Raw genomic sequence first — 20,357 nt, forward strand, 5'->3', positions numbered from 1 at the left:
ACCTGATGTGAAGAACTGACTCATTAGAAAAGACCCTGATGCTGGGAAAGACTGAAGGCAGGAGGAGAAGGGGATGACAGAGGATGAGATGGTTGGATGGCATCACTGACTTGATGGACAAGAGTTTGAGTAAGCTCCGGGAGTTGGTGATGGACAGGGAAGCCTGGCGTGCTGCAGTCAACAGGGTCACAAAGGGTCAGGACACGACTGAGTGACTGAAGTGAACTCAGCTGAACACTACGACTTAGATATTTTTGCACTGGTTAATATGAGGACCAAATTATCAACTAGGGTGGTATTACCAAGGTTCTAACAACTGATTTTTTAAAAATATTTATTTATTTGGCTGCACCAGGTCTTTAGTTGCAGCAAGCAAACTTTTAGTTGTTGTATGTGGGATCTAGTTCCCTGAGGAGGAATTGAATCCGGACCCCCTGCACTGGGAGCATTGAATCTTAGCCACTGGACCACCAAGGAAGTCCCCGACAATTGATTTCTGAGTCCAGTCAGCCCACCCTAAGACAGCAATATGTCTACTTCACTTTGTATCCTTCAAAGTGCATTATTTTAGACCCCAACTGGCATTCTTCAGATTCTTTAAAAACTTACATATGATTCACTGAATATTTCTGTATTTTCTCCTGGTATATCTTCTCTTGGTAATCACTTTCAAATTTTCCTTTAAAAATAAAATTATGCATTGAAATAAAACTTTAGTATGACCCATATGAAGGGATGCCATTGGTCTACAATGTCATATAATGTCATCCTATTTTTAATTTCATATTCCTCCAAACACACACACATACACACACATATATTCATTAAAACTAAAGACAACAAAAATCCAACAGATAATCACATTTTTCATATATAATACCAACCTTTTTTATTAGAGCTGGCTGAATAAAAATCTTTCTCAAAAGATGTACTAAGATTAGTTTTTTCATTATTCTTGTACTCTTTCTGGCAAATCTTGTTTGGCTGATACTTTTCTGAACAACTTGATATTTTAAAAGTAGATTTACTAAAACCCAACTCTGGATCTGTAAAAATACTTTTAATGTGGCTATCAGTGAAATGGTTTTTATCAGAATCAATGACTGCACATGTATCTCGTGTATTATCATAATCATACTTGTCAAAGGTTTCCTTTATCTTCTGTTGGTCTATGTTTAATAAATTGATCATATTTTCACTAATAAAAGAGTCATTATTATCTGATAGAAGGCTGGAGGTTTGCTGGTTCATATCTTCATTTGAAAACTTTTTTCTATTTTCTTTCCAAATATGTTGTAATGAGTTATTTTCAGTAATGAAGTGTGACTGTCTTCTCTCATCCATGCTTCCACAATCTTCACCTACAACTACAGTAGGTGTCCTTGTAAGGAAGTTTCTATTTCCTGGACTTTAGGATAAATAAAAACATATTTAGCAAGAAAAGAGCAGGGCATTCTCATTCAGAAATACCTGAAGCTAAATTCTTACAGAACATATTGAGCAGCTATTAACACTTAAGCAGGCCATGTTTACATTTTTAAAATTTAAATAAATAATATTGCCTTGAGTGGAAATTTGTTTAATATGCTATCCTAGTATCTTAGTGAGTATAAAAATAATCTACACTTAATTTTGTACTTCAACATGAAATACTAGTATTTAGTTCAACTTACATTATATTAACAAAACAAAAGATGACTAATCCCATAATAATGTCTATGGAATAATCTAGACAAACTCTGAACATAAATGCTGCTTCATTTAAATAAAAAATATATTGAAGACTATGCAAGGAAGAAAATTATCCTTAGTGTTAAAATGTCAAATAAAATTGTTATAAGAACAAGATACTTCTCAATCTAACAAGGACCTCAACCTAACAAAATCTCTCTCAAGTTTCCAAGGAACAGCAATATACATACAAATGTATACATAAGTATTGATAATAAATCCAAGAGAAAAGATGAATTAGAAAAAAAGGTCTGACTAAGTACCTTGCAAATTCCCTTCTAATGCAGAAATCATAATTCTAAACTATGTCCAATTTCTATAAAAGAATCAAAATTATAATGGAAAGTAACTGGAAATCAAGATATTCTGAATTTTGTTGCCTTTGAGTAGCTACAAATTTACATAGGATTGTTTTTTTCCCAGAGATTAGAGATACCAACTAAAACTATTGAGTTCCCATTTTATTTTTAATTAACACACTACTCTTTTCTAGGCAGTGAGTGTTTCATGTATTGGGGACAGAGAGATAAAATATTCCAGTATTAAGGTATTAAGGAGAGAGAGATGTTTGGTCCATAAATGCTTACAGGTCATGATCCTACATTATTTCTCAATATGAGTTCTACTGGTATTTGGGGTAGTGAACTTCCTGATGTTCAAGAAAAGGCTGAGGAACCAGAGATCAAATTGCCAACATCCACCGGATCATTGAAAAAGCAAGAGAGTTCCAGAAAAACATCTATTTCTGCTTTATTGACTATGCCAAAGCCTTTGACTGTGTCGATCACAATAAACTGTGGAAAATTCTGAGAGAGATGGGAATACCAGACCACCTGACCTGCCTCTTGAGAAACCTATACGCAGGTCAGGAAGCAACAGTTAGAACTGGATATGGAACAACAGACTGGTTTCAAATAGGAAAAGGAGTACGTCAAGGCTGTATACTGTCACCCTGCTTATTTAACTTCTATGCAGAGTACATCATGAGAAACGCTGGACTGGAAGAAACACAAGTTGGAATCAAGATTGCCGGGAGAACTATCAATAACCTCAGATATGCAGATGACACCACCCTTATGGCAGAAAGTGAAGAGGAACTAAAAAGCCTCTTGATGAAAGTGAAAGAGGAGAGTGAAAAAGTTGGCTTAAAGCTCAACATTCAGAAAACGAAGATCATGGCATCCAGTCCCATCACTTCACGGGAAATAGATGGGGAAACAGTGGAAACAGTGTCAGACTTTATTTTTTGGGGCTCCAAAATCACTGCAGATGGTGATTGCAGCCATGAAATTAAAAGACGCTTACTCCTTGGAAGAAAAGTTATGACCAACCTAGATAGCATATTGAAAAGCAGAGACATTACTTTGCCAACTAAGGTCCGTCCAGTCAAGGCTACGGTTTTTCCTGTGGTCATGTATGGATGTGAGAGTTGGACTGTGAAGAAGGCTGAGTGCCGAAGAATTGATGCTTTTGAACTGTGGTGTTGGAGAAGACTCTTGAGAGTCCCTTGGACTGCAAGGAGATCCAACCAGTCCATTCTGAAGGAGATCAGCCCTGGGATTGCTTTGGAAGGAATGATGCTAAAGCTGAAACTCCAGGACTTTGGCCACCTCATGCGAAGAGTTGACTCATTGGAAAAGACTCTGATGCTGGGTAGGATTGGGGGCAGGAGGAGAAGGGGATGACAGAGGATGAGATGGCTGGATGGCATCACTGACTCAATGGACATGAGTCCGAGTGAACTCTGAGAGTTGGTGATGGACAGGGAGGCCTGGCGTGCTGCGGTTCATGGGGTCGCAAAGAGTCGGACACGACTGAGCAACTGGACTGAACTGAACTGAATGTTATTCTGTTATACCAAAAGACATAACCTATAGTATACAATAATATACACTATCAACACCAGAGAAAATTCTGTTACTCTAAATGAGAAAATAAATTTAAAACCACTGCATAAGTTAGAAAGCATACTACAAATGTAAATCATCATTCTAAACATTTGCAAAATGTGCCAGAATTGAGAGAAACATGTGTACCCCAATCTTCATCGCAGCACTGTTTATAATAGCCAGGACATGGCAGCAACCTAGATGTCCATCAGGAGACAAATGGATAAAAAAGCTGTGGTACATATACACAATGGAATATTACTCAGCCATTAAAAATAACACATTTGAATCAGTTCTAATGAGGTGGATAAAACTGGAACCTATGATACAGAGTGAAGTAAGTCAGAAAGAAAAACACCAATACAGTATACTAACACCTATATATGAAATTTAGAAAGATGGTACCAATAACCCTATATGCGAGACAGCAAAAGTGACACAGATGTATAGAATAGTCTTTTGGATTCTGTGGAAGAAGGTGAAAGTGGGATGATCTGAGAGAATAGCATTGAAATATGTATATTATCATATGCGAAACAGATCGCCGGTCCATGTACTGTTTCTATGAAAATAATATCTTAAATCAACTAAATAAAAAATTAAATGCAAAAAAATTTTGCCAAAATGTGGGCAATAGAAAAGTGTATAGTAAACAGTTGTTTTTCACAAGAAATAGACTAGAAGATGCGAAAAAAAAAAAATTAGAAAGTGAAAAGAGCTATCCTATAGCCAATTATTACCATAGTACATAGAGGGAAGAAATTATTTTGATTGAGAAAAATCAGGCAGGTGGCATTTGAGTTGGGGACCAAATGTTGGGAAGAATTGTTACTTATACTAATGGAAGAGAGAAATGATGGTAAACATATAAAAGACATATTAAAACAAATCAGTACAGTTTCTTTTAACAATTTATTTTTCCTAGAGATAAATATAAAATTCATCAAAATTATATACCAAAATAGGCATAAAGTTATTATCTGAATAAACAGTATTCAACAGATAATTAATTTAAGCCTGCTGTTTCTAAGTTGCTTCAGTTGTGTTCAACTCTTTGTGACCCGATGGACCACAGCCATCCACCAGACTTTTCCGTCCCTGGAATTCTCCAGGCAAGAATACTGGAGTGGATTGCCATGCCCTCTTCCAGGGGATCTTCCTGACTCAGGGATTGAAATCGCATCTCTTGTCTCCTGCATTGGCAGGGACTTCTTTACCACTCGTGCCACCGGGGAAGCCCAATGTATGCCTACTATGTAGTAAGAAGACAGTAGAGTTTACATTCTAGTGAAAATATATATTAAACAAATAAATAAGATAATTAACAATTATTAAGTACAATGAATGAAAAAAATTAAACAAATAAAAAGATACTAACAGCTCCTTTAGACATGATACAGGATCATATGATGGAATAACACGTTGGAGGTCCTATTTCAGATAGTTTGATCAGGAAAGTCCCTAATAAGGAAAAGTAAGCTAAAGGTACAGAATGGTTACACATGTGAAGAAAGGAGTAAATACACCTCTGGGGGATGGACTAATAAGCACAAATGCAAAATCTACAGCCTGTTTGAGAAATGAAAAGAGGAGGAATAAGACCAGATTATAATCAGTAAAAGAAAACTTATGACTTAAGGTTTAGGCACAAAAGGGCCAAAAATCATGCAGAGCTTTATTTCTGAAAAGAGTAATAAGAAATACTTTAAGATTCTAAGTACAAAAGCAAAATCAACTTACTTTCTGCCTTGGAAAATATCAGTCTGATTGCTGGGTAGATATGAATTTCAGGACTTTTGACTGCCCACATAAAGTAAAAGAGACCAGATTAACCTTCCCAACTGACACAATTAAAAAACTAGACAAAATACATGAGACAATGATTTTCAGACATTGGCCATCAGGTATAACAGGATAATGATTCCTGAGAGAGAGAGAAAGCAAATTAAATGAACCCTATAACTGCCCCTAGTTTACTGCCTTGAGACTGTCTGTATCCATGCCATGGAATACTTGAAGGAGAAACCTAGTCAGAGTCCTAAAAATCCCCTTCTTGAGGAAACAGAGCTGAGGGTTCAGGGAGACTACAGAAAACAGAATTCACAGGGCAGAGTACTATGAAGGAGGATGTTTCAAAATAAAAAAGCAGACTCTGGAGATCTACAGAGAGTTATCAAATTTTTAACCAAGTATTCATCAGCAAATGCATATGAAGCAATTACTCAAGACTAGGAAAAGAAACCCAACATGAGAAGATGGAACAATTTCAGGAACTCAAAGATGGGAAAATTTTGTGTTTCCATCAACCAGAGTGGAAAATCTTGTAATCCAAAGAAAACTAGAGAAGACTCAGAAGAGTATTGCCTCAGCAGAGGGCAAAGTAGCCATAGACTGAATGAACGGGTACCTGGTGCTGCTTAACAAATTCGAAAGTAAGTTTCAAAAGAATCATGTTACTTCCGAGTAACTAAACTGTATCCCAGAACAAAGCTTAGGATGATCTATAGGAATATGAGATTTCCAGAAACCAAAAAGACGATTTACAAGGTGTAGAATCTAAACAAAATTATCAAGACTGCAAAGAAGCAGAAAGTTGCTATCTCTAATAAGGAGGAAAATCAGTTGTTAGACTAAGAAATGACACAAAATGATATACTTTAACTTTATACACAAGGACATTAAAAGATTTATTCTAACTATATTCCTTATTTCGAGAAGCTAGACAAAAGATTAAGCATGTTGCATAGACATCTGGAAAATAAACAGAGCAGTTAAATCAAACTTCTAGAGATGAAAAATGCACTGAATAGATTTACCAGTATTGGATACCAGAAAAGATACAATTAGTAAATTTGAAATTCTAACAAAATCTATATAAAATGAAAGGAGAGGAAAAAATTTTAAAATAAATAGAGCATCAGTAAATTGTTATACAACTTCAGTTGGACAACTTTACATATTATTTAGGTTCCCAAAGAAGAGGGGAGAGGAATCAGAAAAAATATTTGAAAAATTAATGACTGAATTTTTTTCAAATTTGGTAAAAACAGTAAGAACACAAATCCAAAAAAAATCAACACATCCCAAACACAAGAAATAGAAAACAAACACTCTGCTCCTAATGGAGAGAAATCTATAGTAGAAAATTTATAGTAGAGAATCCATAATAAAAAACACAAGCAAACTTAAAAACAGAGAAAAATACATACTATATACACAGATATTTAGATATTTAGCAAACTTCTAGTTGGAAACAATGCCACTCAAATGTCTTTGAAAAATGGCACTCATCCCTGACCAAATGTGAGGTCTTATATTCAAGGTGTTTAAAAACAACCTCCAACTCATCATTGACTGACCTCTGAACATGGCTTTTCAGCTGTAAATATCTATGTTAAAAGAAAGATATCAAATCACTAAGTTAAACTTACATCTTAAAAAATAGAAAAAGAGAAGATCAAACTAAATCCAAAGTAAGTAGAAAAAAGAAATCATAAACATCATTGGAAGCATGGAGTCTTGAACACTGGACCACAAAGGAAGTCCTCCTTTATATTTTAAACATGTAAGTTGTTTCATTTTCTTGAAGTGATATTCTTGCTTTTTAAAATCTATCTGTGAATAATTTTGGAAGCCTTCCATAAAAATTTTAAAAAATTATTAGCAGCTGATTTAGTGCATTTATGGAACACAGGCGATTTAAATCTATCATCACATTGATTTTTCCATATAACCCTGAAGGAAAGACGCTATCTCTAGCCTAAATGAGGTAGACAAAATGCCAAAAGATATAAATAAGTTAGCTACAGTCTCATGACTAATAAATAAGAGATCTACTTTTCAAAATAAGTTTGACACTAAGGTATAATATCTGTGTTTTTAACAATTTTTTAAAAAAATCTATATTTGCAAACAAAACACATCTCAGCTAAACTGTCCCTAGTTGAGTAAGTCAGATGAAGGGGAGTCATCACCTTGTCAGTTCTGTCTCCTTTGATTGTCACAATTTCTCTTAAATATTGACCAGGAATGTCCCTTTTAACATTTCTCGAATTTCTCCAGAGTTATCTATAGAAGAACCCTGGACAAAATTGATCTTATGCTTCTCCTGCATCCGGTATTTGGAGATGATTTAGACTAAACTTCAGTCATTATCATTTAGACTAAAATTTAAAATACCCAGTTCTGGATAATTTCTTCTTCCATGAGAAGGTCTCCAGGCTCTTTCAGTTCTCTAGCCACTGTCAGTTCAGTTCAGTTGCTCAGTTGTGTCCGACTCTTTGCGACCCCATGGACTGCAGCACGCCAGGCTTCCCTGTCCATCACCAAATCCCAGAGCTTATTCAAAATTATGTTCATCGAGTTGGTGATGCCATCCAACAATTTCATCCTCTGTGATCCCTTTCTCCTCCTGCCTTCAATCTTTACCAGCATCAGGTCTTTTCAAATGAGTCCATTCTTCACATCAGGTGGCCAAAGTATTGGCGTTTCAGCTTCAGCATCAGTCCTTCCAAAGATTATTAGGCATTGATTTCCTTTAGGATTGACTGGTTTGATCTCCAAGCAATCCAAGGGACTCTCAAGAGTCTTCTCCAAGACCACAGTTCAAAAGCATCAATTCTTTGACACAGATTTCTCTATAGTCCAACTCTCACATCCGTATATGATTACTGGAAAAACCATAGCTTTAACTAGACGGACCTTTGTTGGCAAAGTAATGCCTCTGCTTTTTAGGTCCATGAATCAAGGTAAACTGGAAGTGGTCAAACAGGAAATGGAAAGAGTGAACATCAACATTTTAGGAATCAGTGAACTAATTAGGATGGGAATGGGCGAATTTAATTCAGATGACCATTATATCTACTACTGTGGGCAAGAAGAAATGGAGTAGCCCTCACAGTCAACAAAAGAGCCCAAAATGCAGTACTTAGGTACAATCTCAAAAATGACAGAATGATCTCTCTTCGTTTCCAAGGCAAACCATTCAATATTACAGTAATCCAAGTCTATGTCCCAACCAGTAATGATGAAGAAGCTGGAGCTGAACGGTTCTATGAAGACCTATAAGACCTTCTGGAACTTATACCCAAAAGATGTCCTTTTCATTATAGGGGACTGGAATGCAAAAGTAGGAAGGCAAAAGATACCTGGAACAATAGGCAAATTAGGCCTTGGAGTGCAAAATGAAGCAGGGCAAAGGCTAACAGAGTTTTGCCAAGAAAACGCACTGTTTGCCAACAAAAAGCAAGCACCCTCTTCCAACAACATGAGATGACTCCACACATAGACATCCCCAGGTGGTCAACACCAAAATCATACTGATTATATTCTCTGCAGCCAAAGATGGAGAAACTCTATAAACAGTCAGCAAAAACAAGACCAGGAACAGACTGTGGCTCAGATCATGAACTCCTTATTGCAAAATTTACACTGAAACGGAAGAAAGTATGGAAAACCACTAGACCATTCAGATATGACCTAAATCAAATCCCTTACGATTATACAGTGGAAGTGGCAAATAGATTAAGGTAATGGATCTGATAGAGTGCCTGAAGAACTACGGATGGAAGTTCATGACAGTGTACAGTAGGCGGTGATCAAAACCAACCACAAGAAAAGAAATGCAAAAAGGCAAAATGGTTGTCTGAGGAGGCCTTACAAATAGCTGACAAAAGCAGAGAAGCAAAAGGCCAAAGAAAAAAGGAAAGATATACCCATGTGAATGCAGAGTTCCAAAGAATAGCAAAGAGAGATAAGAAAACCTTCCTCAGTGATCAGTGCAAAGAAATAGAGGAAAACAACAGAATGGGAAAGATTAGAGATCTCTTCAAGAAAACTGGAGATACCTAGGGAACATTTCATGCAAAGATGGGCACAATAAAGGACAGAAATGGTATGGACCTAATAGAAGCAGAGGATATTAAGAAGAGGTGGCAAGAATACACAGAAGAACCATACAAAAAAGATCTTCATGACCCACATAATCACGACGGTGTGATCACTCACCTACAATCAGACATTCTAGAATGCAAAGTCAAATGGGCCTTAGGAAGAAGCATCACTACGAACAAAGCAAGTGGAGGTGATGGAATTCCAGTTGATCTATTTCAAATCCTAAAAGGTGATGGTGTGAAAGTGCTGCACTCAATATGCCAGCAAATTTGGAAAACTCAGCAGTGGCCATAGGACTGGAAAAGGTCAGTTTTCATTCCAATCCCAAAGAAAGGCCTGGCCAAAGAATGCTCAAACTAGTCACTGTAACAAAACAATAATAGAAGCTCTATTTACACATTTTTGAGGCTTCCCAGGTGGCACTGGAAAAAAAAAGATCTGCTTCACTGACTGCAGTAAAGCCTTTGACTGTGTGGATCACAACAAAATGTGGAAAGTTAATAAAGTGATAGGGATACCAGACACCACCTTACCTGACTCCTGAGAAACCTGTATGCAGGACAGAAAGCAACAATTAAAACTGCACGTGGAAAAACGAACTGGTTCAAAATTGGGAAGGAGTATGTCAAGGCTGTATATTGTCATCCTGCTTATTTAACTTACATGCATAGTAGTACATCACATGAAATGCTGAACTAGGGGAGTCATAGGCTGGAATCAAGATTGCCTGGAGAAGTATCAACAATCTCAGATATGCATAATAAACCACTTTAATGGCAGATAGTGAAGAGGAACTAAAGAGACTCTTGATGAAGGTGAAAGTAGAAAGTGGAAATGCTGGCTTAAAAGTCAACATTCAAACATGAAGATGATGGCATCCAGTCCTATCACTTCATGGCAAATAGATATGGAAAAAGTAGAAACTGTCAGATTTCATTTTCCTGGGCTCCAAAATCAACATGGATAGTGACTGTAGCCACGGAATTAAAAGATGCTTGTTCCTTGGAAAGAAACCTATGACAAATCTAGACAGTATATTAAAAACCAGAGACATCACTTTGCCAAGAAAAGTGAAAGTTATGGTTTTTTCCAGTAGTCATGTATGAATGTGAGAACTGGACCATAAGGAAAGCTGAGTGCCAAAGAATTGATGCTTTTGAACTCTGGTGCTAGAGAGGACTCTTGAGAGTCCTTTGGTCTGTAAGGAGATTAAACCAGTTAGTTTTAAAGGATATCAACCTTGAATATTTATTGGAAAGACTAGTGCTTAAGCTGATGGTCCAATACATTGGCCACCTGATGCAAGAAGCCAACTCATTGGAAAAGACTTTGATGTTGGGAAAGACGGAGGGCAAGAGGAAAAGGGGACAGGAGAAAATGAGTGGATTTGATGGCATTACTGACTCAATGGATCTGAGTCTGAGCAAACTCTGGGAGACAGTGAAGGACAAGGAAGCCTGGGGTGCTGCAGTTCATGGGGTCACAAATAGTCGGACACGACTTAGCAACTGAACAACCACAAGGTGGCGCTAGTGGTAAAGAATCCACCTGCCAGTATAGCAGACATGAGAAATGTGGGTTCGGTCCCTGAGTGGGAAGATCCCCTGGAAGAGGAAATGGCACCCCACTCCAGTACTTTTACTGGAAGAATCCCATGAACAGAGGAGCCTGGCAGACTACAGTCCATGGGATCACAAAAGTCAGATGGGACTAAGTATCTGAGCAAACATCAGGGCAGATATCAGTGGAAAAGAAAGCAAACAAAAACAATAATAGACAAAATTGATAAAACTAAAAATTTAGCAAATAAAATTAGCAAAAATTTAGGTATACTAATCAAGGAAAAAAGAAAAGACACAGATCTGGAATTAAAGGGATATCAACACTTTTACAGAAATTAAAATGAACTGTGAACAACTATATAATAACAAATAATATAACTTAGATGAAATAGATGAAATCCTATAAAAACACACATTATGACAAAGAAATTAAAAGGAAATTTTAAAATCTGACTAAATCTGTAACACATAAAAAATAAAGAATTCTTAGTTAAAAGTTTTCTAAGAAAAGCCTAGGTGCAGAAACATTTAAAGAAAAAATAACCAAATCCCAGTGGCTCAGTGGTAAATAATCTGCCTGTAATTCAGGAGACGCAGGAGACCTGGGTTGATCAATGGACTGGGAAGATTCCCTGGGGGAGGACATGGCAACCCACTCCAGTATTCTTGCCTGGAGAATCCCATGGACAGAGGAGCTTGGCGGGCCATAGTCCATAGGTCACAAAGAGTCAGACACGACTGAAGTGACTTAGCATGCACACAACCAGCCTCCAAAAATTCGTCCATTAAATAGAGGAAGAAACATTTTCCAACTTGTGCTATGAAGCCAGTATCATTACCCTGGTACCAAAGCCAGACAAAGACATTATAAGTAAAGAAAATTCAGACCAATATTCCTCATGAAATAGATGCAAGCAGAACCGACATATATATATTATCATGTATAAAACAGATAGCTAGTAGGAAGCTGCTGTACAGCACTGGGAGCTCAGCTCGGTGATCTGTGACAACCTAGAGGAGTGGGATGGTGGGAATGGGAAGGAAGCTACAGAGGGAGGAGATATATGTATGCATAGAGCTGATTCATACTATTGTACAGGCAAAACTAACACAACATTGCAAAACAAATACACTCCAATTAAAAAAAAATTCTATGACAAACCATAATAGAAATGAATATGAAAAAAATAGATTCAATATATATATGTATAACTGAGTTACTGTGCTATACAGCAGAATTAACTATATTAAAATAAATCTCTCTACATATTTTTAAAAATCATCAACAAAATATTACCCCCCAAAATGAAGCACTTTATGAAATGGGTTATAGAACATGACTAAGCAGTCAATAAACTGTGGAAAATTCTGAAAGAGATGGGAATACCAGACCACCTGACCTGCCTCTTGAGAAATGTGTATGCAGGTCAGGAAGCAACAGTTATAACTGGATATGGAACAACAGACTGGTTCCAAATAGGAAAAGGAGTACATCAAGGCTGTATAGTGTCACCCTGCTTATTTAACTTTCATGCAGAGTACATCATGAGAAACGCTGGGCTAGAAGAAGCACAAGCTGGAATCAAGATTGCCAGGAGACATATCAATAACCTCAGATATGCAGATGACCCCACCCTTACGGCAGAAAGTGAAGAGGAACTAAAAAGCCTCTTGATTAAAGTGAAAGAGGAGAGTGAAAACGTTGGCTTAAAGCTCAACATTTAGAAAACGAAGATCATGGCATCCGGTCCCATCACTTTGTGGGAAATAGATGGGGAAACAGTGGAAACAGTGTCAGACTTTATTTTTTGGGGCTCCAAAATCACTGCAGATGGCGACTGCAGCCATGAAATTAAAAAACGCTTGCTCCTTGGAAGGAAAGTTATGACCAACCTAGATAGCATATTCAAAAGCAGAGACATTACTTTGCCGACTAAGGTCCATCTAGTCAAGGCTATGGTTTTTCCTGTAGTCCTGTATGGATGTGAGAGTTGGACTGTGAAGAAAGGTGAGTGCAGAAGAATTGATGCTTTTGAACTGTGGTGTTGGAGACGACTCTTGAGAGTCCCTTGGACTGCAAGGAGATCCAACCAGTCCATTCTGAAGGAGATCAGCCCTGGGATTGCTTTGGAAGGAATGATGCTAAAGCTGAAACTCCAGGACTTTGGCCACCTCATGCGAAGAGTTGACTCATTGGAAAAGACTCTGATGCTGGGAAGGATTGGGGGCAGAAGGAGAAGGGGACGACAGAGGATGAGATGGCTGGATGGTATCACGGACTCAATGGACGTGAGTCTGAGTGAACTCTGGGAGTTGGTAATGGACAGGGAGGCCTGGCGTGCTGCGATTCATGGGGTCGCAAAGAGTCGGACACGACTGAGCGACTGAACTGAACTGAACTGAAGCAGCTTTTATGCCAGGAAGGCAAGGTGGTTTAACATTTGCAAGTGATGTAATGTACATATTAATAGAATAAAAACAAACTACGTGATAAATCTCAAAGGACACAGAATGAGCATTTGATCAAATCAGTGATAAAAACCTTCGATAAACTAGGAATAGAAGTGCAGCCTGACAAAGGGCACCTACAAAAACTTAAAACTAACATCATACTTGGCCTTCCCAGCTAGTACAGTAGTAAAGAATCTTCCTGCCAAGCAGGAGACATGGGTTTGATCTCTGGGCTTGGAAGACCCCCTGGAGAAGGATATGCAAACCCATTGCACTATTCTTACCTGAGGAAATGACATGGACAAAAGAGTAATTAAATATGATACTGTATTTGTTATTTAGTCACTAAGATGTGTTCTTTTGAGACCCCATGGACTCTAGCCCTCCAGGCTATCCAAAAATTGCAAGTAGATTCTTTACCAGCTGAGCCACAAAGGAAGCCCATCCAAAAATAAAATTAAGAAAATAACTGCAGGTCAAACAAGTGGAAACAAAATGTCATAAATTTTTAAGGCAAAAATTCTTAAGTTTTCTAAAATATATACATTATACATATTATAACATGTTGATTCCACTTGTTTGACTTAGTATGGATCAGTTCAGTTCAGTTCAGTCACTCAGTCATATCTGACTGTTTGCGACCCCATGGACTGGAGCACAACAAGCTTTCCTGTCCTTCACCAATTTCCAGAGCTTACTCAAACTCATGGCCATTGAGTTGGTGATGCCATCCAACCATCTCATCATCTGTCATCCCCTTCTCTTCCTGTCTTCAATCTTTCCCAGGTTTTTTCAAATGAGTCAGTTCTTCACATCAGGTGGCCAAAGTATTGGAGTTCCAGCTTCAGCATCAGTCCTTCCAATGAATATTCAGGACTGATTTCCTTTAGGATTGACTGTTGGATCTCCTTGCAGTCCAAGGGACTCTCAAGAGTCTTCTCCCACACCACACTTCAAAAGCATCAATTCTTCAGTGTTCAGCTTTCCTTACAGTCCAACTCTCACATCCATACATGACTGCAGGAAAAACCAGTTTCAATAGATGGACCTTTGTTGGCAAAATAGTATCTCTGCTTTCTAATATGTGTCTAGGTTGGTCATAGCTTTTCTTCCAAGGAGCAAGTGTCTTTTAATTTCAAGGCTGCAGTCACTATCTGCAGTGATTTTGGAGCCCAAGAAAATAAAGTCTGTCACTGTTTGCATTGTTTCCCCATCCATTTGTCATGAAGTGACGGGACCAGATGCTATGATCTTTGTTTGCAGAATGTTGAGTTTTAAGCCAGTTTTTTCACTCTTCTCTCTCACTTTCATCAAGAGGCTCTTTAGTTCTTCGCTTTCTGCCATACGGGTGGTGTCATCTGCATATCTGAGGTTATTGATATGTCTCCTGGCAATCTTGACTCTAGCTTGGGCTTCATTCAGTCTGACATTTCACATGATGTACTCTGAATAGAAGTTAAATAAGCAGGGTGACAATATATAGCCTTGACATACTCCTTTCCAGATTTGGAACCAGTCTGTTGTTCCACGTTCAGTTCTAACTGTTGCCTCTTGACTTGCATACAGATTTCTCAGGAGGCAGGTCAGGTGGTCTGGTATTCCCATCTCCTTAAGAGTTTTCCACAATTTGTTGTGATCCACACAGTCAATGGGTTTGGCATAGTCAATGAAGCAGAAGTAGATGTTTTTCAGAAACACTCTTGCTTTTTCGATGATCCAACGTATGTTGGCAATTTGATCTCTGGTTCCTCTGTCTTTCCTAAATCCAGCTTGAACATCTGGAAGTTCCCAGTTCACATACTGTTGAAGCCTGGCTTGGAGAATTTTGAGCATTACTTTGATCTTATACAGGTCAGGAAGCAACAGTTAGAATTGGATATGGAACAACAGACTCATTCCAAACAGGAAAAGGAGTGCATCAAGGCTGTATAGTGTCACCCTGCTTATTTAACTTATATGCAGAGTACACCATGAGCAACGCTGGACTGGAAGAAACACAGCTGGAATCAAGATTGCCTGGAGAAATATCAATAACCTCAGATGTGCAGATGACACCACCCTTACGGCAGAAAGTGAAGAGGAACTAAAAAGCCTCTTGATTAAAGTGAAAGAGGAGAGTGAAAACGTTGGCTTAAAGCTCAACATTCAGAAAACGAAGATCATGTCATCCAGTCCCATCACTTTATGGGAAATAAATGGAGAACAGTGGAAACAGTGTCAGACTTTATTTTTGGGGGCTCCAAAATCCCTGCAGATGGTGACTGCAGCCATGAAATTAAAAGACGCTTACTCCTTGGAAGAAAAGTTATGACCAACCTAGATAGCATATTCAAAAGCAGAGATATTACTTTGCCGACTAAGGTCCGTCTAGTCAAGGCTATGGTTTTTCCTGTAGTCATGTACGGATGTGAGAGTTGGACTGTGAAGAAGGCTGAGTGCCAAAGAATTGATGTGTTTGAACTGTGGTGCTGGAGACGACTCTTGAGAGTCCCTTGGACTGCAAGGAGATCCAACCAGTCCATTCTGAAGGAGATCAACCCTGGGATTGCTTTGCAGGGAATGATGCTAAAGCTGAAACTCCAGTACTTTGGCCACTTCATGCCAAGAGTTGACTCATTGGAAAAGACTCTGTTGCTGGGAGGGATTGGGGGAAGGAGGAGAAGGGGACGACAGAGGATGAGATAGCTGGATGGCATCATGGACTCGATGGACGAGAGTCTGAGTGAACTCTGGGAGTTGGTGATGGACAGGGAGGCCTGGTGTGCTGTGATTCATGGGGTTGCAAAGAGTCAGATACGACTGAGCGACTGAACTGAACTGAATGTGCTATTAGTGTAATGAATGCAATTGTGCGGTAGTTTGAGCATTCTTTGGCATTGCCTTTCTTCGGGATTGGAATGAAAACTGATCTTTTCCAGTCTCCTTTAAGATTTGTAAAGAAACAGCTCAGATTTTATTTTTTTCATAAACATGTCTCAATCAGGATCCTTTTCAATAAAACAAAACAATTTTAAGAAAATAATTTCAAGGATGTTGGCCTGTAATTTTCTTTCTTGGTGGTATCTTTGTCTGGTTTTGGTATCAGACTGATGGTGGCTTCATAGAATGTTTTTGGGAGTATTTCTTCTTCTTCAGTTTTTTGGAAGAGTTTGAAAAGAATCGGTATAATTTTTTCTTTGTATGTTTGGTAAAATTCACCTGTGGAGCCATCTGGTCCTGGACTTATGTTTGTAGGGGCTTTTATTATTATTGTTGTTACAGATTCTATTTTATTTCTAGCAATTGGCCAGTTAAATTTATCTATTTCTTCTTTACTCAGTTGTGGCAAGGTGTATGTTTCTAGAAAATTGTCCATTTTTTTAGGTTATCAAATTTGTTGGCAAATAATTATTCACACCAATTTCTTAACTTTTTTTTTGTATTTCTGCAGTATCAATTATGATTTATCCTTTCATTTCTTACTTTCCTTTTTTGGGGTCTTCTCTTTTCTCTTCCTTGTAAGCCTGGCCAAAGGTTTGTTAATTTTGTTTACCTTTTCAATGAAGTAACTCGGTTATACTGAGTTTTTCTACTGTTTTGAATCTCTATTTTATTTCCTCTGATCTTCATTATCTGCTTCCTTTGGCTGCCTTTAGGTTTTGTTTGTTCTTTGTCTAATTCTTTTTAGGTGGTGGGTTGTATTGTTTAAGATTTTCCTTGTTTCTTAAGGAAGGCCTGTATTGCTATGAACTTTCCTCTAAGAACACCTTTTGCTGTATCCCATAAATTTTGTAAGGTTGTGTCTTGCCATTTGCCTCAAGGCATTTTTTAATTAATTAATTGATGTTTGGCTGTGCTGGGTCTTCATTGCTGGGCAGGCTTTTCCCTACTTGTGGCGAGCCAGATGTACTCTTCATTGCAGTGCATGGGCTTCTCATTGTGGTGGCTTCTCTTGTTGTGGAGCACGGGCTCTAGGGCATGCAGGCTTCAGTACTAAGTCCATATTGAAGCATATGGGCTCAATAGTTGCACTTCCTAGCCTCTAGAGCACCAGCTCAGTAGTTGTGGCACATGGACTTAGCTGCTCCATGACATGTGGGATCTTCCTGGACCAGGGATCAAACCTGTGTCTCCTGCAGTAACAAGCAGATTATTTAACACTGAGCCACCAGAGAACCCAACCTCAAGTTATTTTCTAAATTTCTTCTTTGATTTCACTACTGACCCATTGTTTTTTAGTAAGAAGAAAATTACAGGCCAATATACTTGATCAACATAGATGTAGAAATTCTCAACAAAACCTTAGGAAATCAAATCCAACAATACATAAAAAAGACATACACCATTACCAGGTTGGAATCATCCCACAATTAGAAGAATGGTTCAACATACACAAATCAATGTGATATATCAACAAAAGAAAAGATAAAAAGCACATGATACTGAAAAAAATTTGATAAAATTCAACATCAATTCATGACAGAAACCCTTATGAAAGGGTAGAGAGGGAATATATTTCAAGATAATACAAAATATTTATGTCAGACTCATAGTTATATAATACTCAATGGTGAAAAGCTAAAATCCTTTCTGCTAAAATCTGGAACCAAACAAGGATACCCACTCTCATCATTTCACTTCAACATAGTATTGGGAGTCCCAGCCACAGCAATCAGAAAAGAAAAAGAAATAAAAGATATTTGAACTGGTAGGGAAGTAGCAAAATTGTCAATTTACCACTTAATGGTAAGATGACATGATATTATATATAGAAATCACTAAAGACTCCATACAAAAATTATTATAATGCATAAATTCAGCAAAGTAGCAGAATACAAGATTAATATACAAAAATTGGTTCCATTTCTTTATATTAACAATAAAATAAGAGAAAGGGAACATGAAAAAAATCATTATCTTGAAAAACTGCATCAAAAAATGCTTGGGAATAAACCTCACTAAGGAAATGAAAGACATATCTGAAAACTACAAAACATTAACAGTAGAAATTGAAGATAATTCAAAGAAATGGAAAGATATCCCATGTTCTTGGGTTGGAAGAATCCATACTATTACAATGGCCATACTATCCAAAGCAATCTACAGATTTAATGTGATCCTTATTAAATTACCCATGATATTTTTTCACAGAACAAGAATGAATAATCCTAAAACTTATATGGAACTATAGAAGACCCAGAATTGCCAAAGTATCCTGAGGAAAAGAACAGAGCAGGAGTCATAACTCTTCTAGACTTCAGATACTACTACACAGCTGTAGAAATCAAAGCAGCATGCGATTGGCACAAAAACAGACATGTGGATCAATACAACAGAGTAGATAGCCCAGAAATAAACCCATGCAACTACAGACAGTTAATCTTTGACAAAGGAGGCAAGAATACACAATGGAGGAAGGGTAGTTTCTTCAGCAAGTAGTACTGGGAAAGTTAGACAGCTACACAGAAATCACTGAAGTTAAGATTAACAGCACACCCTTCCAAATTACACAAAAATAAACTCAAAAGAGCCTAAAGACTTAAATATAAGACAAGACACTGTAAAATGTCTAGTAGAGAACACAGGCAAAACATTCTTTGACATAAATTGTATCCAGTATTTTCTTAGGTCAGTCTCTCAAGGCAACAGAAATAAAAGCAAAGATAAACAAATGGAATCTAATCAAACTTGCAAGCTTTTGCACAGCAAAAGAAATGATAAGCAAAATAAAAAGACAACCTATAGACTGGGAGTAAATATTTGCAAATGATACAACTGACAAGGGATTAATTTCCTAAATAGAGAAACAGCACTTACAATTCAGTAACAAAGAAATAAATAACCCAATTGAAAAATGGGCAGAAGACCTAAATAGACAATTCTCCAAAGAAGACATATGTATGGCCAATAGGTGCATGAAAGGTTTCTTGCCGGGGGCCAGCATGAGGAACTCTGCCCATGGCAAAGGTCATGAGGAAGGAGGCTTGGCATACGCAAAGGCATGATCAAGCTTCAGGAAACCCCCTGTTCCCGAGCATCTAACCCCAAAACCAGAGTCTGTTTTATGCTCTCACTTACACCTCTGACTTTACGGGGGGCTCTCCCCCATAACCGTTTCTCTCAGAGAAGGAGTAAACGTGCAGCTCCAAGGCAATAAAAATTCTTGGGCGTGACAATAGTGTTTCAGCTTATGGACTACTCTGAAGGTTATCTAGCCCACCTGTATAGGTTCGTCTGGTAACATGTGATTGTTTACAGCCTCCCAACCTGAGAGGCATGAGGTGTTTTAGACTTACTAAAGACAAATTCTTTTGGGGAGTTAGAAATTATTAGTATAGTGGGTTGGTTAGGAATTATACTGGTGAAGGGTTTTTCATTTGTTGTGTCAATAATTGCTGCTAATTCCCTCCCCTGGGTGGGACAAGGATGTCTCAGGTCAAACCTCTCTGCTGACAGACTAGCTTGTGTGACAGGATTATCCATACTCTTGCCACTATGCACATGATTGTTTACTACCTCTTAACCATAAACAGCACAGCGAGTTTTGGAGTATTTTGAGAGTCTTAATTAGCATAGGGCTTTTTCTTCTTGTTGAGTCAGTGATTGCCACCAGGCCTACTATTACTGTTCAGCAATTCATTGACTCAACAAGTGCAAATGCCCAATATGTTGAAAAATCATATGTTAGGTGTTTGGAATAGCTCAGATATTAGTTTAGACTTAGGAAAACTTCATAATCAGATACAGACCTTGGAACACTCTCGTTTGGATTTTGTTGCTGCTGGAGCCGCTGACTTTTTCCACACCTTCTCTAATATTATTTCTGGAAAAAACATTCTGTCTAATGTCTTCA

General features: G+C 37.8%; 1 protein-coding gene across 1 annotated transcript in view; it reads right to left on the minus strand.

Moving 5' to 3' along the window:
* Positions 1–20,357, minus strand: part of C5H12orf40 (chromosome 5 C12orf40 homolog) — a 93,404-nt gene that overhangs the window by 29,303 nt on the left and 43,744 nt on the right. Inside the window, exons 9-10 of the mRNA XM_052640566.1 lie at positions 885–1,408; positions 610–679 (exon numbers count right to left, since the gene is read on the minus strand). Coding sequence (XP_052496526.1) covers positions 610–679; positions 885–1,408 — 594 coding nt within the window. The remainder of the gene's footprint in view (positions 1–609; positions 680–884; positions 1,409–20,357) is intronic.

This window comes from Budorcas taxicolor, chromosome 5 (assembly GCF_023091745.1).
Source record: "Budorcas taxicolor isolate Tak-1 chromosome 5, Takin1.1, whole genome shotgun sequence".
Lineage (NCBI taxonomy): Eukaryota > Metazoa > Chordata > Mammalia > Artiodactyla > Bovidae > Budorcas > Budorcas taxicolor.